Below are 26,910 nucleotides of genomic sequence, written 5' to 3'. Positions count from 1 at the left end.
CTGCCCAAAGTACTAGATGTAGTAGCAACCTTACAATCTGAGAAGGAAAGCATTACCCTGTTGTAGTCCACTGGACTTGGAACAGAAGACTTTAGGGGAACAGAAGTTCCTGTTTTCTAAGCTGGCTGTAAAATGGGTTGGGAAAGCCATATAGAAGGGACTCTTGGATGTGAAGCAGGGTGTTGCCCAGGCACTATTTTCAGAAGCTGCTAGCAGTGACTAGAGATGTTGTCTGTCAGAAGGAGCACCTCCTGATTCTGACTGTCAAATCCTCCTCCAGAGTGGGAGGTTTCATTTTAAAGACCCAAGGGATGCCTCGCCTATTTCTCGAATGAAGGTCCTCAAAGTAGTTCAAAAGTAGCTCTTTCTATCCAAGTGTTTTCGTGTTTATAATAAAAAACAGGTGTGAGAGTTTACAGAGGAGAGGGCCCAAATACAAACCACCACAGGCAATAAAAAAACAAAAATCCAAAACGTTAATAAGAGACATGAGGTCCTACATGAGTGGTCAGTCAGTGAGGCAACCAAAGCATCCAAGGGGCAAGCAAAAGGCAAGTAAAGTGAACAAACATTTAAAGAGGTGATAGCAGAAACAAGGACCCAGAAAACAGGGAAAGTCCACACTGGAATATCCAGGCTTCAGGGAAGTATGGGATGCTTGGAGTGCAACAAAAATGTGGCAACAGAACTGTGAGCAGCTAGAGGTTGGATCACATCCGGTGCTGCTGCAGCCTTTAGATTGCTCTGTGGAAGTTCTCTTCTCACCACTTGCATGTGTGCAGCTGGATCTCCTCCTCTGTTTCAAAATGACCGATTGACTTGAATTTCATTGGTGGAGGAAACAGAAAATGGTTGCATTCAAGAAGTTTATAAAAGGGAATGTAATTAAAGAGAGTTTGGTCCAGTGGTTAATGTGAAAATGGCTGAGAAAATAATGTTAATTATGCCATGTCATCTTAGTTGATTGTGGCACCATTATTTCTCTCATTAGCAGACAGAACATACAAAACCTTAAAACACACACACCCCCACACACAAGAAAGACGCAAAATCAGGTCCCACGTGGCCCATTTACTTGTTTTATATTTGTGGGAGACAATCTCAGAAATATAAATAGGCCAAGAGCCTTAGCTGGAAGCCATCACACGCTCATCTCAGAGATAGAAATAGACACAGGTTAGGATTGAAGCTACACACAAAAACAGATGCACCAAGTGATACTAATACACAGTGTCATGATAGGAAATTAGATAATAGCATGCATGATAATAAAAATAGTAAATTCAGGAGAGGAAGCTAGAATTTGACATAGAAAAAATAGGCAAAAAGTATATACAGTATATGGAAATTTGGAAAAGAAAAGAAAAAAAAGGTAAAAATGATGAGGGCAAAGAAAATGACTTTAAAAAAAAGAGGGAGGCTGAGATGGTGAGGACACACAGGAAGCTATTTGAAGCACATTTTTGTTGAAACCGTCAGCCATGGCAACCAAGAAGCAACATTTACTGGTAACTATGCATGTTACGCTGACATATGCACACATCTTATGACCACACGCATGCCTTATGAGAACACACTTCCATGCACAGTAGACACAGATGGACAGAAACACAAACACACACACACGCACAACACTTGGCTTCTAAAGACCTGCACACGTAAACATGCAGAGATGGTAAACGGAGCAGATCCACCCAGGACCCGAGTGATAATTAAATTACGCATCTTAATGTGAGTTGTGGTGATGTCAGTGGTGGCTTTTGTGGCATTTGTTCAAGAGTCCTTTATATCTGGTTATTGTGTGAAGGATATAATGCGTCAGAGCCTTGTTGAGATTCTGGTTTATCGCTAAAAGAAATATTAGATTAATTTATTAGATTAAAGGATATATTACTAGATTAATTCCTAAAATTATTGTTAAACCTACATCTTGTTTGCTTTCTTTGTCTGCAGTCTCTCTGATGCTAATAATAACCAATGCTTATAAGTGAAATCAGTAAGAGATAGTCTTTTACTTGCATCCACCCATCTGATATCATGCATTTTCTCAATATGCTACACATTGAATGCACTGCACGCAGCCGCATATTAACTAAAAACGGAATGAGAGTATAGATTTTGCTTTGGTGTTGAGGCTAAAGGTTTTGTGTCGCTCCCCGTGAAGCATAATTTAAACCCAGCAAAGCTGAGAGAAGAGTTAGATCAATGCAGCCCCCCTGCAAGGAGCCTTGAAGAATCGGAGCCCACAGGTCGATGCCGGGGTGGTGCTGTGCCGTGACATGCATTGGCAGCCACAGCGGTGGTGGTGGCAGCAAGCTGAGCAACATCTTTTTCTTCTTTTATTCTTTTGGTATGTGACCTAACAGCAGTACGAGGACGAGAGGCTTGTATCATAAATAATGCCTTAAATGGCAAAGCATCTAATATTTGCTTTAATAAGAACTGCTCGTATTTAAATGCACTCATTTGACTTGCTCTGTGATTGCATTTGGACAGATAAAAAGGACCTCCATTAAATTTCTTCCATCAGCTTAATACACTATTTATAAAGGTAAAAATAAAATGAATAATTTCCTGACCTAAATTATGCATTAATGATTATACAGTAAAATGTCGCGCTGCAAGAATATGCAATATTCCAAAACCGCTGTTTAATACAGACACAAAGTCCTGGCCTCCATCGCATTATGTGCTGTAAAATAATGAGTATATAATCTGGCTTTCATAAATACTGAAACATATTATGAGTTTCTCTCCCTATTCTTAGTTAATCATAAATCTGCCAAATAGGGTTGTGGTGTAAACTGCCTCCAAGTATGGTGGGTAATGCTCTCTTTAAATGTCCATCATTTTTCCTGGGAACTCTCTTAGAAGGAAGTATAAATGCAAGTTTTAAGAATAGAGGCAACATATTGAGGCATCTGTGTGAGTTTGGACCTTCTGTGCACTGACCTAATGACTGTACAGGTTACATTAACAAACTTCCTTCTAATTAGAATCGCTTAACATTGTTTTCAAGGGCCTGAACGTTTTCTCTATACATCAGTATCTCTATTACATCATTCTTAAGCGACACATAGTGGGATAAAATATTTAGTCTTCTCTTCTCTTTTTCTGTTCTTTCATGCTTTGCTCCTCTTCCAGCCAATTACTGATTCATGCCAGTGATCATTTTCCCAGCCCTCCACATCTAATTCCTAATCACAACACTGGCCGGTTTGTCTTCTACCAACACTAAATCCTCCTCGACTCCTAAAATGTTATTCTTACAAAAAGGTCACCTTTAACTCATTCGTTTGCATAATGTATTTGGACATACCACATCCATCCTCCGGCATTTCTATGTTGAGGGAATTATTGCATTTATGTATCAGTATAAGATACATAACACTGATTCTACTTAATATATTTGTGAAAACCAAACATGGAAATCAGATGTATTAAAATATTATAATACCTCTTTAGTTAGCCATAAATATTTGGCAGTTTCAAAGCTCAAAGCACGTTGGATAAATCAGTGCGTGTTTTAACTGTGGTTGTAAAATATTCAGGCTGAGGAAAATTTCCTCTCATTGCCTGTCTTTGTTTGAAGATGAAGAGTGTGCATGTATGTTTGTGCATATGTATGTGTGTGTGTCACTGCATGCGTGCATATGAGTTAGCTGAACTTTGAATCATACTCCATCTGTGAGTCGTTTGCTAATAAGCAGTGGGTGCAGCACTCAGCTGCGAAAAGTAGACCGAATGTTGGGTTTATAGTTACCTGATGAATTTGCTTCTTACATTACTCACTCACTTTTATCTTTGGTTTGATTTCCAGCAACTTCTAAGAAAATGTGTGAGTGAATTTGTTAAATTCAACTCTCTGCTGTGTTCTGTTTGTAAGATGAGCCAGAGCTTGTCTCAGGTTATTTGGTAGAAACTACTGGCTATGATTTTTATGTTGGCAGCCTGTAAAAGCTGCAGCACTTAACCTTTACAAATCAGCACTACTGATTTGTAAAACCAACAACGCACAAAAAAAAGCCAAAAAATTAGATAGAAGTTATTTCCTGCACAGACCTCCACAGTTGGACGCTGATTCTCACTGTGATTCACCAGAAACATGTTTACCCAACTCCTGTTTGGAAGTCTCAGCTTTAGCGTTTTGTCCGTCACTTTCTTGGATGATTAGCACCAGAAGTAACAAATGACAAAATGCTAGAATCACTGAAAAAACTGAAACAATGTGATAATTTGATTAAAAAAAAAACCAAAAACAGTAAAGAGGTCCAGATCATTTCCTTATCTGAGTTGGTGGCATCCACCTGTTAGTCAAGGATGCCACACCCATAACCCACTTCTGGATCAGAGATCTATCTTATAACTTTCCCTGCTCAGTATGGCATCAGACAGGCTAACCTTCATCTATATATAACACAAAAAGCTTTTCCTTCATATACATTGGGTAAAAGCTGGTCTCTAGCATATCCTGAAGAATCTGTCAAAATGTGGGACACCGCCTCAAGACAGGGGGACAAGGAATTAAAAAATGCTGTTCAGTCCCACTTAGAAGGACGTCTGTCACCCTATTTGCAGGTGATGTGTTTACTTAATTTATATGGTGTGCTAATCCTGCATCATGTACTCTTTTTGCTTAAGCTCCAGTCAATGCAGCTGACAATTTTAATTCCTTTTGTTTGGTTTGACAATAGTGGGAGGGAGATTGACGAGATTACCTAAATTACAGACGTCTGTCTCTGAGCTTTAATCAGTGCTTCAAACCACTGTCAGTTTTAATTTCAATTCCTTTTCGATTCATTTGCATAGCTAACAGAACCAGCTTTGGTTACTCTGTTCATAGATATTTTTTTCATAGAATATTTTCCAGAGACAAGCATATTCTGAACTCGGTGAAAAAACAGCAGGTATTCCAAAGCAAACAATGGCCGACCACACAGAGCCATGAGTCAAGTGCTTTTGAACCCACTTGTTGCCGTGCAGTTTCACATGCTGTTCTACAGAGGCACTTTGAATGGACTAACAAAATGGGCACTGGTGTAAAAACAGATTTTGTATTCAGCTGCAGGTGTTTATGCTCGCCGGACGCAATTTGATACACGCATTCTTGAGTGTCGAGCTGAACATCAGCCAGTAGGGCTGGCTTTTTGAAACATGTAGATTCCAGTGTGTGTGCTGCTTTAAGAAACGGTGATTGTGTTCCTCCATGCAGGCTAGTTGCTGTGGTCCTTATCAGTTCATACGGCATTATTGCGTGTAATCCGAACCTGTGTGGATTCAGTCGGCACGTACGTGAGAAAGAAGGGACTGTTACATGAGAAGGGAAACTGATGAATGTGATTCTTTTTGTGTGTTATTGCCAAAGGATTTGGTTACTTTGCTGCTGAGGTCTTATTTGATCAACTGATGTTACACATTATTTAGCGCTTGGTTTTGTAGGTGAAGGCCTTAGCTGTTTCAGCTTTTGAAAAATTGTTGATGCATTCCTGCTATTTCTCCTACACAGATAAGAAATGTCTTACAGCAACCCGAGCATGGAAATAAGGCTCAAGTACGCAGATATTAAATATGCAGTCTTGTGTATTTTGCTGTTCCAGATTAGACCTAAGCCTGTTCTGAGTTCTACTTGAAGCAAAGGCAGCTGGCTGAAGTTTTTAGGGGAATAATGTTTTTCCAAAGTTAAATCAAAATGACTTGTTTAATTTCAAAATGATTATAATAATTTAGTAAATGGTAGTTGCTTTTGACAAGAAAGTCAAACTTTGTAACAGCTGGTGTGATATTCCATATATATCTTTAGGCTCATCCATGAAATGTGACCTGTACATAATCCGTCAGACTTGAGTCGAGGCAAAGATGATCAGAGATGTGACATAGAGCTCATGATGCTCTGTGGAAACCTGGCATAGAACAGATGCTTTGATTAACAGTGGGTCATAGGATTATAAGTGTTTTTAGTTTGATCAGCTTGTTTTTCATAAAGACCTTGGCAGCCCTTCCGATATTCTGCCCTTTCTGTAACGACACAGTTTTTTTTTGGTTTTGTTTTTTTTTAATTGGCTTCAGTCGCCTTTTTTTTATCCTCATTCTGGTGAAGGCAAGGCAGCACCTCCAAACAAGAATCAAGGGTGAATATATGAGGCCAGTGTGATTGTTAAAACCAAGAACTGTTATTAAGTGATCGATGCTGAGTTTTTCATCTCCTAAAAGTGAGTGTTCAGGATGTGTCAGGACACACACACACACACACACACACACACACACACACACACACACACACACACACACACTCTCCTCAAGGAGATTGGTTCAGTAATACCAGACTTGAGCTTTCATCATTCATGAGTCATATCTAGTAGGATATTGAGTTGCGGCTTGCAGAGAACAATAAACAAATCTATTTATCACAAGAGTAACTGAGATTATGATGACAGCGTCATCCAGTCTGGAAGTTTCCACAAACCTTTTCTGCTCCCTTTGTCACTCCTGGATTTGGTCTGTAAAGACAGATGAAAACTTGGGGCCCAGCTTTGTTACTGTCCCTGCTCATAGTGTGGGTGTGGTTCTGGTTGTGGACATGTTCATTTTGATTATGTATTACTTTGTTACAAGCCTGTTTCTTAAATATTACATCCTTACATAATAAAACAGGATTCTCAGTTACACAATGATCACAATGCTCAGTGGCAACATTTTTGAATGAAACATCATTTATGAACTGAATCAGCACTGCAGGAGGATGGTCAGGGTGGGCGGCTTGCTATTTGGTTAGGTTCAGCAATTCAGGAAGATATTGCAGTTTTTCAGAAATGTTAATGATCACTTTATGTCTCAGTTCACCTTAGGCTGTTTCTGTCCAGTCTGCAATCTTCCCCTAACCATACCCAAGTGTTGGTACAACAAATTATGCTAATGATAATGTCTGTATGTGGATATAAATGTAGTCCAGTCTGAGAGCAGTTTGCTTTAAAACATTTTAGAGTTGAAAATTACTCGGGCACAGCGTGGCCTTCTCATTAGACTTGGTCCTTTGTAGTCATACCTCAGTGGTGCACTGTGTGTAGATCGCTGCTGGAAATGCTGATAACACTTCCAGCAGCAAGAAAATCACCTTGGTGTATCGAGGGAGAGCTGTGGTGTGAAAATTGCGCTTTTTTAAAAAAAAATAAAAATTTTAAAATCCTCCGTGTTTATCCTCCATAGACTGTCTCTCTTTTCTTCTTTGTCATCAGGTTCACAGACACTTCCACCTACCAGCTCACTGTAAACAGTTTGCGTTTGCAGCCTCTAACGAGGAGCTAAATGACACATTTATGGAGTTATCTGCTGCTGTAAATATACTGTAAGCTAGCCTAAACCCTACACTTAATGGGATTCTGAATTTGCAGGTTCTCTCAGTGAAATGTGATATTGCAGGGTTTCATGGACAAGCATTTCCTCTCTGGGGATTTCAGTGGCATCCAATCTAATTTTACAATTCTTATCCAGACTTATCTGGTAGTACCTTAAATTTTATAATTTGCCTCCAGCAGGATTAATTAGGCTATAACCACCAAGAAACTGAAATATTATTATTCTGAATGCAACTTGGTTTATGTGCAAGTTTAAAAGTGAAGCTCTTATATATGTTGTGTACGGGAGAAGTGTGTGCAGAGCTGCCGTTTTAGAGATTTAGCGAACATTCCCTCATTTATTCCCCTTGATCCATGAACCTGAAGTGAATCATTGTTTTGAACCACTTTATGGATTATCACTCCTACGTATCCTGTAGACAGTTGTAGATGGACCGCATAAAAAGCAAAATGAGAGAAGTGGCATATGTGGGGTTTGTTACCCAGGATCAAGCCCTCTAATCCAAAATACAAACCTTCCACCATGTCCTTAGCTTTAAATATTCTCAACACAGCACACACAGAGAAGCTTCTCAAGTACAATACTTCTAGGGGAAAAAAAGAGCCACAATAGACTGTAATTAGACTGTAATTAATGTGTTTTGTGTGCTTGAAAAAATAGCTGTGACTTATGTGATGGGCTTCTTTTGTGGTAGCTTTCTAAATAATTAAGTTTGAGCATTGAGGAAGGGATGTGAACTCCTTTGTGTTTGTGAATAGTGTTTTATTTTGATAGAACATAGCCAGCTGTCATATGCGTGATGTGATGCCCTTATCACTGAGGCGGTACATCATCACTGACACAGCAAATCATACAGTAAATGAAAACACAGTCAGATGTCACCACCAGTATTGGGAGAGTTTCTTGGAAAATGCAATCAGTTACACATTAAAGTAAGAACATTATGCAGAAATAGTAAAGCAAATAAAATTATGCTTCCACAAGCAACCAGCATACAGAACAGTAGAGAGAAAAGAAGCAAGAGAGAAGCTCTGGGATCTATTGTGATTCATGAAGGTTAGGTCACTAGCTGAGTTTACCTCACGAAGCTTCAAACCATAGTTTGCATGGATGAGCAAATGTTACTTCAGTGAGTGAACAACATAACCCTGCGCTGGTGGTGTTGGTAAAAGTTAACATGTAAAAAATTTTTAAAAAATGGATTTGAGGTAAACACCGGTCATCACAAGGTTCGTTCAATAGCTGTTCTGAAGCTCTCAGTGGTATCACAAAATCTTCATCAGCGAACACAAATAGCCTCATAGAAAGGGTGCTCTTGGATTGAGGTGTAACCATCATTTGGTGCAAAGAGTGCCCACACCATTGCTCCAACAGCAGCAGCCTGAACCATTGGTACAAACCATTGTTACTCTGGCCTCACATGGACTAATCTGTGATGCTCACTGCTGTTTCAGTGTTCAATGCTGGATGGATGGATCTGTTTTTTCATGTTATTTATGCCAAATTTGGACCCGAACATCTGAATGTCACAGCAGAAGTTGAGACTCATCAGACCAGTTAAACATTTTTCCAGTCTTCTAGCCTCAGTTTCCTGTTCTTAGCTGACAGGAATGAAGCCAGGTGTGCTCTTCTGCCGCTGCAGCCCATCTGCTTCATGGTTTGATGTGTTTTCAGATATGGTCTTCTGCATACCTTGCTTGCAGCAAGGGTTTATTTGAGTTACTTGGTGCCTTCCCAACAATATCGGTCATTTGTACCCATATGAGCGTTTCCAAAAGGAGCATCCCTACAGGTGGACACAGACAATGCAGCCTGATATTGGTGTATAAACTACAGGATGTGGCTGTAGTTCAGGAGGTAGAGCAGGCTACCTGCTAATCGGAAGGTTAGCGGCTTGATCCCTGGCTGCTCCAGTCTGCATGCCAAAGTATCCTTTGGGAAGATACTGAAGGGCTTTTATGAATGGGTGTGAATGACTCATGTTGTATAAAGCACTTTGAGTGCTAAAGTACATCAGAAAAGTGCTATATAAAACCAGTCCATTGACCATTTAATGTTTAAGCTTTTCTTGTGGCATCTAATGCCATTTAGTCCCCATAGATTTTTCAGAAATCTGAGAAAATCCGTATTTTCATATTTCTTCAGAATTTGGCAAAGAAAACGGAACACTTTATTCACACACCTTTTTGTATGCAACCGCTAGTGGTCGCTTAATTTTAAGACATAGGTATTGGTCATAAAAACGTTCCTGCACAAACGACCTATAAAAAAGAGGAATGGCTCTATCTTCCTATTGCCTCAATGCAGTCTGACCATTCTCCTCTGACTTCTGGCATCAAGGCCATTTTCTGTAAACCCTAGAGGTGGTTGTGTGGGGAAAATCCCAGTAGATCAGCAGATTCTGAAATACTCAAACCAGCCTGTCTGGCACCAACAACCATGCTACATTCAGTCACTTAAATCACTTTTATTCCCCGTTCTGATGCTCAGCAGGTAACCTTGACCGTGTCTGTATGCCTAAATTGAACTGCTGCCAAGTGATTGGGTGATTATATATTTGTGTTCAAAATCAATTTGTTATTGTTGGCTGTCTATAAAAACTCTTTCTGAGAGCGGTGTGAGCAAATTAGGATTTCCTCTCACCCTTCATTCAGTCAATTGCTGTTCAGTACAATTTGTTTTTTTGTTATCAGCGTGAAAAGCCATTTTTAATACGTTTTCTCAAAAGTGCTGTGTTTTATAGTTGATGCTACACTGTAGATCTCTGAGCTGCTGCTTGCAGGGCTTTCACTGACAGTCATCCCCTGTGCTGTTTAAAATTCATACATTTTCAGAGTATGCTCACTGGTTATCGCGGCGTGAATGCAGTTGACGTCAAATAGGTAATGGTGGTGTCACTGAGAGGACAAGTACTCTGCAAACGGATTAGGTTAATCACAGAGGGAATGACTGCAGTGGCCTCTTTTCAGAGTGGGGAATTAGATTTATACAGAGAGCGAGGTCGGGTGGGGGGGATTCAGAAATCTACGGTGTGGTAAGGCAAGCAAGACAGCCACCAGACAGCTCTAAATTCCCCCTCTATCTGGCACTCAAATGTGTCACATTGTAGACTGGAAGGGTTTATTATCTCATGTCTGATCATATCTTCACTTGTCTTTTTGGATGGATGGCGCTGGAAGCTATAAGTGATATGTCACTAGATGAATGCAGCATTCAGAGTGACCTCAGAGATCTCTGTGTTTTTTGCGCTCCTCTCTGTTCACATGTTAAGGCGAAAATTCAATAACTGCCTTACCTGTGATGTAGATGCGGAGCAGTAGAGAGATAACCACTAAAACTAAAGATACACACTACACTACTGGAGTGTTGCGCTACATGAGGTCACATTTGCGAGTCGTATGAAGTGGAAGGTTACATGTGTTTAAAGGTGGGGTGCCCTGCCACTCTTAACCAGATGCAGGAGGAAGCAGTTGTTACCCTGGCCTCACGTAGATGAATGTGTGATGCTGTTTCAGTGTTTAATGCACTAGACTGGTGGACATTGATATTTTTACTCGAGCAGTTACGCATTAAAGGAAAACTGTTCTAAGCACTGTACATGTGATCTCTCAATATGTTAAGCTCTATGATTATAACCTCATTGAAGGTATTATTTTGGTGCAACTTACAGTACTGATAGTGATGTTTTTCTTCTTGTTTTGCAGTTTTAGTGGTTGCTCCAGGTCTGAAGTGGTAACTTTTTTTCCTAAAGAAAAGGATGCATGTATGGGTTTAAATGTCTGTGAGCATAAAATAAAATAAGGCGATAAATGACCTTTTTCACACCGGCCGAAGTCGGTCCAGTGTGAAACCGTTTGAGCATTTTAAAGTATAGATTCAAAGTGGCACCCTGTTGTGAGCTTCAGTGAAAAAGTTACAGAAGCAGGATTTTTAATTACCGCTGTTGTTCACTCTGAAAGCTGTTTACCACCTGACCCCGAGCCTGACGTCAGCAGTCAGAGGAAAATCCTAGGCATCCACATTCCATGGATCACTCACATTATGATGAGGTCAAACATGGGTTGTTAACATCACAGGGAATTCACATGACAGAAATCAGAGTTCACTTTTCCCCACTTTCACCGAAACAGCAAATTAATTGAAGTCAGTTATAATGTTACCAGTGCACACAAATCTGTTCTTGGACTTTGTAAATCAGTTCAGAAGTTTGCGAGATAAAATTTTTCATTCCGGATCAAATTTTTTCCTCACCCCTGAAAACATCTTTGTCTGCCACTGTTCCCATAAACTTATCTTTATATCAGTCTATGAACTCCTGAGTTTCTTCCTCTCTTTTTAGAGTTTATTTTTAAAGCGCTTTCAGGGATCATGTCTGTTCTCTGATCCTGATTTAATATGATTGGGTGTGTTCGTATTAGCAAGACAGCTTTTATGTCAAAGGTGATGCTGTCAGATACATCTGTGATTCTATTTGCAGCCGTTCTTTGTTGTTGCCAGAGATAAAAGATATTTTGCTACTTTTTTTTTTTTTTTTACTGTTATCCTCATTTGCAGTGTGAAATGGATTCAAAGCATAAGGCGAAGTGACAGTTCGACAGGCTGCTTTTAAGCTGTCAAGTGAAAGCCTGATCAGTTTTAAATTATAGCTCTCTGCTTTTATATGAAACACTATAGAGGAAAATGTGGTTTTGCATATATTTCTTTTGCTTTTGTATAAAAATTACAAATGGACATGATCACCCAAAAGATATTGTACAATAGTATAAAAAACCAAAAAAAGAAAAACAAGAAAAGGTCTAACTGGAGAAACATGCCTCAGTATCCATCAATAAACAGATTTCTGTTAAGGATTTGCACACATGTATTGATTTCTGCACGATGCTTTAATATTCAGAGCATACCTCTTATCATCCACGTTCGTAATGATGGGTGATCGATGTGTGTTACTTGACCACAGTACAGCCTCTACACAACTCCTCAGAATAATTATGACTGTTGTTTTTAATCCAGCATGAAATAATGTGTGAAAGAACTATGCTCACATACTAATGCTCTCCATAGGGCATGGCTCATCTGGAAGCACATCTTACATGCCACATCATGTAAAAATTTGTTGCGTGGCTTGTCTAGAACCAAAATACAGATATCACACTGCCATCTTGTGGATGCAAATGCAACCAGCGAGGTCTTTTTCTGTTAAGCTAAACGGCGCCTTCTTGTGTTCACAGAAGGTTCCTGCCTGACCCCAGTTCTTTTTTTTTTCTTCTTTTTTCTTTTTTTTTTAACCCACAAGTTCAGGAAGAAGCAGCTCAGAAAATGAAATGATCTATTTTGATATGTTGCACAAAGGGTGAGAATAACTCGTGTGCAGGTGTCCTGCCTATGAGGAAATGATTTATCAATATGTTTTACAGTACTGCATGCTTCCTAGCATGCAATAATTAGACCTGTTAATAAAGTATTTGCAGTATGTGTTGTGTTGCCAAGTCTTTAGTATAATGTCACTGTGTCTTGGCCTTATGTTTTGTTTTGTTGTTGTTGTTTTTTTTTCTGATTCAAGTTTAAAGGATGGGCAAAGGAAACAAAGCAAAGAGCTTATGAGCACAATCAGTCTTTTTTTTTTTTTTTTTGCCAAGGCATGGAGCTGCTCACTATTTTTTCGGTCGTGACTGGCTACAAGAAGCTCTTGTAGCTCTCGTTGTAAAGTCAGACTTTCCTTTTTGCTTTTTTGTTGGTGTTTATATATTCAATATGTCTTGAATGATATGCATGCTAGCTTCCACTGGAGGCCTGTATGTGTGATTTAGTAGCAAACTTGACCAGCAGTACTCAGAAGTACTCATGAGTCATGCGCTTATTTATGGTTTTTGATTTTGGGTTCAGTTATAGTTGAGTTCAGCAGCTTACGTCATAAGCTCAAGGCAGGGGTGTCTCTAATTTTAGACGGATTTGACTGTGTGATGTCACTAAATTATGTAAGACCACATAAATAGGGTGGAGTTTCTCTCTGAATGAACAATATTCGAGCCTTTGAGTGATTACCAACATGCAATACTCATCTCTCAATTTTCTTACATGAATAAAAAATATATTTGCTTGACATCTGAAAACTGTGACATTGAAATAGCCTTACATTTACTGAGAAAATCCACTTAGAGGGGCTGTTTTCATCTCCAGCAGCTACCATTGGATCTATGTGTTTTTCTAATATAGTTACCTCCAGAGGAATGCCGTTGCTTTTGTTGCACAGGATACATTCAGCCCTGTGGCTATGCACACGTCTGTCTTTGTGTTTATCGAGAAGCATTGGGGCGAGCTGCAGTGTGGGAACGTACTGTGGTAGCGATTCAGTTTTGGCCTCTGTGATCCTGCTCCACCCCTTGTGTGTTTTTCTAAGCACCTTGATTATGTGTCATGCCTCTGAATCACATCTAGCAAACTGACAAGTAAGCTTACTGGTCCTGTCATGACGGTACTTATTAGAAACTCCTCCAGCTGTCATTCAGCAAGGTTTTCCTGTGGAGTTTCATAACTACTGTTAGAAGAAGTGAAACTTATAGTAGGAGGGTTTTTCATGAAACCTATATCACATCCCATTTCAGGCAACTTTTATTTCATAATGTTTTTTGTCCCTTTCATTGTAATTAAGGGGAAAACCTGACTTTAACTTTTCTATAACCAGGAATAACCTTGAGGTTAAAAATTCTTTTTCCAGGGAGGCCTCAAGAAGGCCAAGAAGGCACATCATTATAAAATTATAAAAATGATTAAATCAATTATAACATGAATACACATAAAACAAAAATAAAGCAAGTCAGTCAGCAAGTAGCATTATATGAAAATACAAAGTTGGACAGCATGAGCTATTCATTAAGTTACAGAAGCCTTTACAAGAGCTCTGAACAAATACATCCAGCTTTAATGTGCTCTGATCAAGGTGTACACGGGAGAACACTGTTCTACTCATTTCAGAAAAAATCCTGGAGGGGCCGCCTAGAGGACTGCAAATCATAGCAGTTGTTTGTAAGTATTAAGAATTTACACAGATAAGAAGGGAGTTTACACACTGTGGCTTTGTACATGATGACCACCTGCCTAATAGCGTGTTGGTTCCCCTTTTGCTGCCAAAACAGCAACAAACTTTGATGCGCTGTGTTTTCTGTCACCTTTCTATCAGAAGCAGCATGAACTTTTTTGGCCATTTGAGCTACAGCAGCTCGTCTGTTGGATCAGACCACACGGGTCGGTCTTTGCCATCCATGACGCTGTCGCTGGTTTGCCACTTTTGATGGATACTGACCGCTGCAGACGGGGAACTCTCCACAAGAGCTGCAGCTTTGGAGATGCTCTGACCCAGTGGTCTAGCCATCACAATTTGGCCCGTGTCAAACTCGCTCAAATTCTTACCCTTTCCCACTTTTCATGTTTTTAACACATCTTCAGCTAACTTATGTATTTTGTTTCTTAATCTTTGTTTTAGGATTAAATTATTATTATATTTTAGTGTGTCTGTATATTACTGCTTCAGTCACAGAGACCTGAAGCAGATCTATCTTAATATGCATTCCTAGTCTACAAAAAACACACACACACACACACACACACACACACACACACACACAAAAACCTTTACTTACCCTTTTTTCTAATGACTTTGCACATTTTGTACATGCTGCCATCCATCCTAAGTCTGTCATCAGTTTTCATGAAATGAGGGTTTAGGTATCAGTATACTGTACAGTATCAATGGGTACTGTGGCCCCCTGCAATGATGCCAGATGCCCCCTCTTTCTCACACAGAGACACTCTAACAGTTAAGGTGGACCAGATTTCAGGAAAACAGTGAGTCAAAGCTCACTATCACTGTGAAATCAAACACTGTAAAGATTTGTTTGTTTTGTTTTTTAATCATTATGCGTAAGTGGAAGTGGATGGACGGGTTCTCAAAGAAAGACTTAAAGTGTGTTTTATCACATTTATCAAATGTTTATACACTGCTTATAAATGCTAAAGAGACATTGTTAAAGTGAAGTGTAATAATGTTTATTATTTATCCTGTGGAGGAAGCAACATACAGCCTGCATACATTTATAAGACACCCTACAATCTGATATTTCTGAACCAAGAAAACCTTTTCCCCATATATAAAAGGCAGTATCATTTCCTCATATCAGTTTTTTACAGCAAAAATACATGCAGTTGTTTTTTTTAAGGAGCTGGGTGTGTGCCCTTGTGCTTGTGTGTGTTTTCTATAGATACAAAAGCTGATAAGGCTGTGAGGATAAGATAAATAATTACTCCACTCCAGTGACTCCACTCCAGAGCTTTGATGTTCCTCCTTACTCTGCTAGGCTGCACTGAAGGGAACAGAGCTCCATACACACACATGTTAAACACACACACACACACACAGCATGGGGAGGAAGTATAGTCTGTGACGAGGAGCAGAGTCCGGCAGAGAGAGAGCAATGACAGGGAGTCAGAAAGTGATCGAGGACTGAGAGAGTTCAGTGATGTGACGTGCAGACTGCTGCTTATATTGTTGTCTGGTGTGACATGAGATCAAGTGTGCCGAGAGGGTGGCTGGATACGTGTTTGCTGCTTGTTTTGTACCTCGGAGAGAGTGGCTGATGGATAATGTGCTGAGGAACTTTCGTTTTAACAGAGGTTTTATAGGAAACAGTCGTGTCAATGTATTGCCATATAAATATTATGTAGGCTGAATAGATTATGTTTTCAAATGTGGAGAATGTATGAGTGATGTCAGTCATTTTCTTCTGTAGTTGGAAGTTCTTGTGTGTATGACTTTTTGTTAATGTAAAGTGCACGAGAGGTATATGTGTATGCTACTTGGCTGCTAATAATGGTACAGTAGATGACAGCGTGTGACATTTGTACACTTTGTGTGTCCTGAGTTTTGAGGCACTAGCATTGGGTGTGCTTGTGGTTACATATGTGATGGTATGTGTCAGATAGTGTATGCATGAGTGCATGCGTGTGTCGGGGCAATGTACCGGCGTTCACCCTGTGCCAGAGGAAGGGTTCATTTTGACTTCAGCGAGGAAGTCATCAGGAAACTCCACGCTGCAAACCATGGCCATACTCACAGGTTTGGATACACGCATACAACCGCACACACAATTCATGTTGTCATGCTCTATTTACGCTTAAATAGTTTGTCTTTCATCTTCGGCTCTGTCCTGTCTGTTCAACTGTCAACCTAACTTTTCTATTTACTTTAAGAAAGTCTTCACTGAGGTGTTTATGTTGCGCAATCTCTGAATGCCATCCTCTGCTGTGTGTTCATCACTGTACAGTATGAGTAGACATAGTTATATTTTCTCATTCATGTGAGCTCTCATGTGTTTCTCATCATTATATTAATCCTTAGCTGGAATGAGATTCCACGCACATGTTTGGGTGAAAAAAAAAAACAAACTTGAGGTGCAACAGTTCTTGCAGAGTGAAATTTGAATGGGCTGCATGCTGTGTTTGTGGAGTTAAAGAGTCAATTCATTTGCCATGCAAATCAGTCTGGAAGTGTTGAGATGAATTTGTTTGTTTTCCTGACTGTTTTTTTTTTTTTTTTTAAGCCACACTGTAAAATAGCCTAGTTTTGTCTATGAGGCAAAAGTATCAAGCAGCTGAGACCAAGGACATAACCAAAAAAAAAGGAAAAAATATGTCATGACATTGAAGGGTCTGTGATCCTTGTAGCCTTGAGCCACTGTGGTAAATTTGACTTTGTCTGCCTATATCACAGTGTTTGGTTTCAACCCTTATCAACAGGCCGATTTATATTTTTTATTCATGACAAATGTAAATATCTGCTACTTCAGAACAAAAAGTGTCAGTTCGAGAATTTTTAGAACATGGTTTTGTAAAGTTGCAATTGGTATTGTATTTTTTTCAGTATATTTATTGGAAAGTTTTCATTTGATTTAAAATTCGTCAAACATTTTAACATAGAATTTGCTCTACATTTACTTAGTATAGTAATTCTGAATCTATGATTTAAACCTGTCGTGAAAAACTAACTCAGGAGGGATGTTTATACTAAACGGTGAACATCAACCTCCATATGTTTTTCTGCTTTTTTTTTTTTTCTCTTATTATTGTGTTTGATCAGTTTTATCTATAATGACTCTGACATACAGTCTTACCGATGCAAAACTGGGCATAATGATGGATGGCTGCATTACTGTTTGTTGTATGAATGCGATGGATTATTAATGTGTTAAGAATTTGATTTGATGAATTGGTAAAGAATTCATTCAAATAAAACCAAATATTCAAATATTCTCTAATTCAGCACTCCTGCGTGTTAAATGCACACTGTTTCTGGGAGAAACTAAACCACTGTGAAAACTAGGCTGGGTCTCGCCCCAAGAGGATTGTCGATATTTTGGCTCAACCACAGACTGATCAGGCTGCCTGGTGGGACTTTTGCAATGTTTAGAGAATATTCACGCTCTGAAACAGAGCAGAGAGAATGATAACAAAGAAGTAAATACAATCCAATCCTTAAATGAAGCTGATCGCAATTAACTCAAATATCCCAAATTAGGTTGAGGAATATTGAGAATTTAGTTTTCCCTGCGTGCATAAACATAAGGCAATCTGTTTATTTCTGTAATCTTTTAAACAAAAATAGAAGGAAAAATGGGAAATCTAGTCTATAATTGTGGATGTCTGAAGACACTGACTTCTGGAGACGTCGGGCATCCACCTCTGGCTGGTTGGGTGGGTTAATATGACTGTGGGTTTCCTGTGGAAAGTACAGGACTACAGTGAAGAAAGGAGAAGTACACAGATGGTGTACTGTACTGAATCATTAGACAGGTAGACAGAGTAATTACTTCATGACTGTTTGCTCGTATTGCTGTGTGTGTCAGGAATGTATGTGCTTTTATTTGTAGACCATTGGATTACACACTTAGACAGATGCAGCTGCCCTGTGGTGCTGATTGTGAATGAGTTAACATATGTAGTGTATGTCCCAGGGAATGTATCTAGCATAACCAGCTGGAGCAGAAGATGGGCTTAACCAAATATTTTGTCAGTGACCTGGATTCCTATGGCATAATAACAAAGAGCACAGCTTCTTTTTATCTATACAGAAGGGTTTCCTGGGTGCTGGATGGATCCCCCCCCCCCCCCCTTTTTTTTTTTTTTGTTTTTTTTTCAGCCTGTGCTACTACAGGCTGAAAATATGTCAGATGATCACAGTTTCAGTTTCAAACTTTAACTGTTGTGGAAAATGCTGTCTGTGCAGTTACAGCATAATCTGACTTTTAAAGCCACATCTGAGATGTAAATGACAAAGCCTCATTTGTGTAATTGTGGGATAAAATTCCAATAAAATGATCTTACACACTGTGCTGTTAGTGTAGGAGAGCAGTGTTTCTTGTGATATGATTAAAAAAAAAAAGAAGTTGACTTAATGATAAAAAAAAAAAAAAAAAAACTTCTATTCAAGCTTTAGATTTGAACCAAACAAAACTGAGTCAGGGGCTGTTTTTTTTTTTTTTGTGCTTTCATTGTATGTTTGCTACATGTTAAGTAGCTGTAGGCATTTGAAAGCAGATTCCTTTTCACTTTGCTGACCCATTTTTCTCTCCGGCAAAGGATTTTGAATTACAGTGTTTTGTGCTTGCTTGTCCATGGGTGGAGTGCAGCTCCGTGTTGTAGAGTTTGTGGTTTAGCAGAGTTTTATTTGCAGTGCATTTCATGACTCCTCTGTCTGCTGTGATTAAGGGGTAAAGAAGTGTTTTGATGATGGTAATGGCATTTAAATGTGAATAAAACTGTGTCAAATGTGAATAAAAAGTATGATAATAAGTTACTGATGGCTGAGAGGATTAAGACAATGGTATTGATGTGTTTGGTTTGGTACACACTCTTTTTATGGTTAAAGGAAAGTGCTCAGGTGGCACAGATTCAACAAGGTAATGTTGAATGTGGCTACATGTGGCTTTTCCTGTCGGTCATGTTAGTGTGTAATGTGGCTGTGGCTCAGGAGAGCAGGTCACCTACTAATCAGAAAGTTGTTGGTTCAGTCCCTGGCTGCTCCAGTCTGCATGCCAAAGTATCCTGGGGTGAAATACTGAAGTGTTTGTATTAATGGGTGTGAATGAGATGTTGTACAAAGTGCTTTGAGTTCTCAAGTACATTAGATAAGTGCTATAAAAGAACCAGTCTATTTATTTAATTTATTTAATATTTAATTTTCCTGTGGCATCTAATGCCATTTTGTCCCCATAAACTTGTCAGAAATCTTAGAAAATCCATATTTCCTTATGTCTTCAGGATTTACTGGAGAAAACCGAACAGGTATTTGACATGCCCTTTCATGTACGACCGCTAACGATCGCTTAATTTTATTTTAAAAAGTAGGTATTGGTCGTAAAATGTGCCTGCAAAAACAACCCATGAGGCTGTTATTATGACCTGTATTTAAAGGAAAGTGCTCAGGTGGCACAGATCCAACAAAGTGCTGGAAATATTCCTCATACATTTTGGTCCATATTGGCCAATATGTCGTCCAATCCGAACAACAATATCAGTGGTTTGTTCCCAAATGACTCATTTGTATACTTCAGAAATGAGCGCTCCTACATGTGGCTTTTCATGTTGGTCATGTTAGTGTGTAATGTGGCTGTGGCTCAGGAGAGCAGGTCACCTACTAATCAAAAAACAAGCAACCTATGAGGTTGTTTTTTTATAGGACAGGCTCGTACTGACATTAAAGGATCATGTGGATTCTACAAAGCTGCACATCCATGATGCAAACCACCTGCTCCACCAGATCCCAAAGATACTCTATTGGATTGAGATCTGTGACTGTGGAGGCCATTTGAGTACAGTGAACTCATGATCATGTTGAAGAAACCAGCTTGAGTTGATCTGAGTGTTGCGACATGGTGTGTTACTCTGCTAAAAGCAGTCATCTGAAGATGGGTTAATTGTAGGGAAGGACATTTAAACATTATTCACTTGGTACCAAGAGGCCTAAAGTCTGCCAAGGAAATATCCCACAAACCATTATGTCCCCACCATCAGCCTGAACCTTTGATACAAAGCAGGATGGAACCATGCTTTTGTGTTGTTTATGCCAACAGTGATCCTAGAGACCCATCACACAGGGTAACACTTTTCCAGTCTTCTATTGTCCAATTTTGGTGAGCTCATGTGAACTGTAGCCTCAGTTTCTTGTTTTTAGCTGACAGGAGTGGCAACAATCTGCTTCAATGGTTGATGTATTTTGTGTTTAGAAATCCTCCTCTGCATGCCTTGGGTGTAGTGTTGTCTTCCTATCAGCTCAAAGCACCCTGGCCATTCTCCTCTGACGTCTGGCATCAATAAGGCCAGAGAACTCCTACTCTCTGGATATATTCTGTATTTCAAATCATTCCCTGCAAACCCTAGAGATGGCTGTGTGGGGAAAATCCCAGTAGCTCGGTATTCTGGCACCAACAACCGTGCCACATTCAAAGTCACTTAAATTACCTTTGTATCTCATTCTGATCCTTGATTTGAACTTCAGCAGGTCACCTTGATCATGTCTACATGCCTAAATGCACTGAAATGCTGCCATGTGATTGGCTCATTAAATATTTGTGTTAATGTGCAGCTGAACTGCTACAGTATACCTAAAAAAAAAAAGTTGTTTTTCAATGGGACAGATTTGAATAATGCATTTTAGGTTTTAAAGACATATAGTTTTTAAAATAAAATCTTAATTTGAGATGCAACTAACCAAGATATCACATGAAAATGGTTCAGTTAAAAAATCAACTTTAACTCTGAAAAGTACTGCAGGTGGAGAAACGAGTGTAGCTCCTCCAGCGTCTTTCGGCAAGTTATTTCACCCTATAGTCCCCTGATGCATCCATCAGTGTGTGTGTGTGTGTGTGTGTGAGAGAGACAGATAAAAAGCACTTAAAGTGCATAGAATACAATGTTAATGAGTGACTGTACAAACACGCAAAATACACGCACTCACTGATAAGATTGCTTTTTAAGGTTTACTGAAGGGCAAACAAAATGCATTTCAGCAACTTGAGACAAACCATAATGAAAAATATTTAAAGACCAGTTGAGATCTAAACGCCAGTCAACAAGAAGGGCTCTTCAAAACAAATAATCATGAAAAAGTTAAATCATTAGTGTGATAAATCATAAATCACATCTAAACTGTTAACATGATGAAGAAAAACACAGCAAAAAAAAAAAAACAATAAATGCATTTATAAGAAACTATCCGCACAATATGAATACAGTAGGTGAATGTGGTCTGCATTGTGGAAATACTTTGACTGCTCTGTACTAGATAACACTATTAATACCAGTTCATTTACCAGTGTTTTTGCTTTTTCCAGTGTTTCAATCTGTATTTTCTCTCAGTTTTAACTCTAATTTCATGTAAAAAATAAATAAATAAATAAATTCTGTACATCTCTTTTAGCTCAGATATGCCATTTCTTCTGTCGTCCTCTGCTATCGATAATATCACACTTAACTTATACCGCCTTCAGCCCCTGTTCCTCAGTCGTCACCATGAGGGCAGTGTATATAGGTTGCAAATGATTTGGAACGGGAGCATCTGCTCCATGACTCTGTACCTAAATGTGCATGTATAATGACTTGGTGCAAATCGTGATTACGTTAGTGACCTCATTTCTAATAATAAATCTTGTATCTAGTTTTCTCCTCATTCTTCTCCTCTTTTTTTTCTGTTTTTGATGGCAGATGACAAAAGGGCACAGGATATTTTGAATTCTCATGGTGTTTTTATTTAGGCATATTTTTCACTAATTAAAGATTAGGACCAGCAGTGATTTATGGCTACAATTCTGGTGGCTGTTGTTTTTATGTGTGTGCTTTGCAGGGTGGGAGAGTAGATTCTGGATGTAATAAGGCAGGCTTTGACAAAATTGTCTGAGTTAACAATAAATATTTTGCTTGTTTTGGGTCGGTGGGAAAAAATGCAATATGGGCTTTGGCCAACACAGTTTTACACAGAATTAATGCTAAAAAAGCTCTATTTCTAGTTGTGTATTAAGGGAGGTTTGTAAAATGTAAGTATGCATCAGAGCTGTAGACACACACACACACACACACATGGGAATTCCAAGCACTGTGACTGGTCAGCTTATTTGTGTCCCTGCATTCTTTTTTAAAAGTTTACAATGCTAGTAGAGATGGCTGATAATAAAGACAGCCTTAAGAACCAACTATATGAACATATAGTATCCTTGTTGATCTCTGGATAGACAAATTTAGTCCAATTTAGTATCTTTCTAAAGTGAATGAATGGGAGGGACTAAAAATGTGACTGGACTATAATTAAGACAGGATAGAGCTCAGTGGGGTGCAGTACTTCTGTGCCAGTGTTGCATTGTTGACACTGAAGTATGAATAAAATCTGCTGATGGTTTGGAGCTAAGGAAGTCAGACAAATAAAGGAACAACTGTAGTTTTCACCATTTTAAAGTGACCTTTGAACAGTGTGGCAGATACTGACACAGTATCATCTAACTGCTTCTTTTAACGTGCAAACAACTTGTTTTTGCATTTGCTATATGCCCATCGTGGGTGAAGACAGCATATCAATAAAACTTTAGTTCAGTGTCATGAGATAATGACCTTCCATAGTTTGTTTTCATGAGCTCTAGGTTGTTAAAGTCGAACCCTTTGTGCTTGTGGAAAAGCCTAAGGGTTGGGAACTGTCTGCTTTAGCATGTCCTGACTAGCTCGGGTGATTAACCTATTTTTAGTTTTTTCTTGCTGCAGATTCATGTAAGGAAATCTGTCTGAGATTGCTGGAACATAAAATTTAGCTGCTATTTTTGCTCAGTCTGATGGGATCATTCAATCAGCTCATCAGTTCTTCTGGGGCATTTCAAAGCGCTGGCATATTACACTGAGCCAGCTGGTTGGACAGAAAGGACTTTTTAGGAGATAGTGTCTGGCCCAAGCTTCTCTCCTCTCCTGCAGTCACAAACATTTGCAAGGATTGCAAGTTCTCCTCATAGTGGAGAGATTTGGTTTCTCAAGCTGACAAGTATTAGCATTAGTAGATTTTTTTTAAAATTTAATAACATAATAAAAGCCATTTCAAGTGAGACTTGAAGAAAAATAATTTAAGACTTTGATAACACTGTGAGAAACAAAATGTCTTACCATAGTACTGTTTTCATAGCTCAACAAACACATGATCACTGGTTTCCCCTAACTATAACACACAGGAAGGAAATGATCAATTTAACATATTGTAGGAATGTTTTTTTCCTTTCTTGTCACACATTCTGGCATTCTCTTGTTTGCAAAGCATAAGTATCTATTTCCTCTAATGGTCTGTGGCTACTTCTGACCCATAGTCTCTCTTTTTTAATTAAAGATGTTACATTTATGTTTTTAACATAGTGAAATTTTCATGTACAGGTTAAAATGAAAAAGAAATTAAACTGTAAGTGAGTATTTCTTTTAGACTAATCTCTTTGTCCTGCAGATCCCCAAATCAATACAAACTGGGCCTTATTTAGAATTTATTCTTCTGAGACTGTGCTTTCTTTGTGGTTTTATTAAAAGGATCTCTCTGTTATGTCTAGAAAATGGCTTTAATCTGCACCCGAGTAACAACTATGTTTTAGATAACAATGTGAAATTTCCAGCAGCATCAGATTACGTGCTCTGCTTCACCTGCTCACCACCATGGGCATTGTGGAACGTGCATTACTCTTATTGTGATCAACAGTGTTACTGAAAGTGTAAATGAGAGTTTGGTTGATAACCAGTCCACTGTAACAACTCGGAACATGAAAATGTCTCAATATACTCTTCTGAGCTGTTAGAAAGCTTCTACCCTGCTACTCAGCAGTTTCAGAGGAGTGTTACTAGTTTTGATTACTAAATCATCACTACAAAGAGAAAAGAGAGCTGCACACTTCAAACTTGGACTCATGTCAGACTTAGAGACCTGAAAAAATTCACTAAATTATCAATACTTGGTCAGGGAAGAGTTACAAAGCGGGACTGCCAGTTCACAGCTAAGAAGTTCTGCCTGTGTGTGTCAGCTGGGTGCTTTGGCTTCCTCTTCCAAAGACATGCATGTTAGGTTAATTGATGATCCTAAACTGTCTGTAGGTGTGCATCTCTCTTTCTTAGTCTTGTGATAGATGAACTTAACTACAACAGGACCAGGCACTTATCATATTTGATTAAGACCTGAATTTGACTTCAGTTTGGCTGAACTCTAATTACAAACAGAACAGTTTTAGATCTTTGGATTTGTTTTGGGTTCTGTCAGTCCCACATACACCCTGCCTCACTAAACAGGATGCTGAGCTGTCCAGCTTCTACCAGTAAATGAGATTCAGTCAAATGGTCAGTGTCTGCTGTCAACCTGAAACAACACCATTGTTTCACAGCTGGGAAATGGAGTCATTTCCTTGGAATAAGGCATGTCATATTTGTCACAAATGTTCCATTCGTCTTTACTCCTTCTGTTTACCACGGGGATTTGTGACTAATGAGTTTTAAATGAAGACTTTCCATTTAGTTTAGTTTAGTTTAAGGGGTTTAGGTATGCCTGGGAGCTGGCTTCTCATGCCGTATTTAGGCCAACAGTTGAATTCAACAAGTTAAATATACTAGCTGTTCCAGGTAATCAGTGGTTTGTGTAAAGTGGGCTTTGTTTGTTGCTTTCTTGAGACTTTATTAATACTTTTTTAAACATTAATGGTTTGACTTCACAGTATATTCCTAGATCTTGTGGTAATGTTTGTTTGTTTATTTTTTTTTTTGACAAAACAAATTGGCTAATTTGAGACATTCTTCAAACTGATGTCTGTGCATATTATTTGACTGAGTTGTGGTGTATTAGGATCAGCTCCAAGATAATCTACTTTTGAATCTGAAGTGATTTGAATGTTTGTCCTCACCCTGTTTGATTGGAAAATAGCTATCATTATTGTGGCAGTATTTTAGTTGGACATTTTTTTGTGTTTGGCTGCGGGACAATTAGCATCCGCTGCACAGAAGCCCGCAGAGATCCAACAAAATGAACCCTTGAACAAGTAAACACTGGGAGAAGTTCTCTGCTTCTGTTTTTATGTCGGCCAGTCCATCACTCAATCTGCTCATCACACAGACAGATGCAGCGGGATCATGGGAAAGGAATGTCATGTCTTTGGAGAAAATTACTCAAGGGTCAGAAGGAGCACTTCCTGATTGAAACAATACACTCAAAAACTTGACTAACTCATCCAGTAGCTTAATGATCACAATCACACAAAAACATTACTAGGGAACTGCTGTTAATCACTGAGCAGTTCCTGTTCAAAGACATGATAGTTTGACTGAATATTACTGCTTTACCTTGGAAGTTCATTGTTAAAATGGCAGAAGTGTGCCTATGGTTGGATAACTGTCATTGCTCTCATCTTCTCTAACCCAAAGGCCTGTTTCTGGTTGACAAACGACTGAAACTTGCTAATGTTGACTTTTCTCTCTACATAAACTTCAAAGAGAAAGCATGGGTCAGTGTATGAAAGTGGCTTCCCAGACAAGTTCACTAATCCACTAAATCACCAGGATGCCTCAATCAAGGGAAATGATCGTTGTTCCCAAGGTCTCTTTTTGTGTTGTTTTTGAGCCTAAATTCTTGGATATCCCTTCTTTGTCCTGTTAAGAAGACTGGTGGAAAACACAGCCATTAGATAAATGGGCTTATTTCCCCCTGCTCAGTAATTACTTGAGACAACGATCACAAAGAAGTTAGACAGAAAAAAAATCCAAGGAAAATCTTGAACCACTGACCCCTACTTTGAGTTGATTCACATGCTGGGCGTGGGCATGGTATAGGTCTGCTTCCCATAGATGATAGATTTGCCTATCCCAGCTGCTACAGGGCAAGAGGCAGGGTACCCTGGACAGCTCATCAGCCTGGTGCAGGGCTAACACAGAGACAGACAACCATTCGTACTCACATTCAAACCTATGGACAATTTAGAATCACCAATTAACTTAACCCCACTAACGGCATGTCTTTGGACTGTGGGAGGAAACCAGAGTACCCAGAGAAAACCCACACAAACAGAGGGAGAACATGCAAACTCCACACAGAAAGGTCCCAGCCAAGGTGGATTCAAACCACGACCATATAACAAAATACAATTTCCTGTTTGAAGAGGATTCATACATATATTCATACATATCCGGTCCATCTAATCACAAATATCAAGAAGAAATTAAAAATGCGTGGCAAACAGGAACTCAGGTCTCAGGAGGCTAATATATTATCTAAGCTTTAAATGTTTGATATATGAGATTCTAAACAATTATACAGCAGCAAAACAGCTATCTGGTGAGTACAGATGTAGCAGAGTATCCATCCGTTAATGTCCTGATAAGTACTGCTGCCACATGTGCTTGTAAGTTAATTTCATGTGAAACTGTTGGCGTTCCCCACATCTAAGAACAGGTTAAGCATGACCTCATCTACAAAGGAAATCAACTGGATGCGGGCTAGCTAGCATTAGGATTTAGGCCTCT

General features: G+C 39.0%; 1 protein-coding gene across 2 annotated transcripts in view; it reads left to right on the top strand.

The window, feature by feature from the left end:
* Positions 1-26,910, top strand: part of pde4ba (phosphodiesterase 4B, cAMP-specific a) — a 133,046-nt gene that overhangs the window by 44,079 nt on the left and 62,057 nt on the right. The window contains exon 1 of one of the 2 annotated variants that reach the window (XM_030726628.1): positions 15,818-16,462. The exons of the other annotated variant lie outside the window; for it this stretch is intronic. Within the exon in view, the coding sequence (XP_030582488.1) occupies positions 16,362-16,462 (101 nt within the window). The 5' untranslated portion in view covers positions 15,818-16,361. Of the gene's footprint in view, positions 1-15,817; positions 16,463-26,910 lie in introns of those variants that run through there. 2 annotated transcript variants of the gene reach the window in all.

This window comes from Archocentrus centrarchus, chromosome 4, assembly GCF_007364275.1.
Source record: "Archocentrus centrarchus isolate MPI-CPG fArcCen1 chromosome 4, fArcCen1, whole genome shotgun sequence".
Classification (NCBI taxonomy): domain Eukaryota; kingdom Metazoa; phylum Chordata; class Actinopteri; order Cichliformes; family Cichlidae; genus Archocentrus; species Archocentrus centrarchus.
The sequence above is the reverse complement of the archived record's forward strand: the minus strand, read 5'-3'. Positions and strand labels throughout refer to the sequence as shown.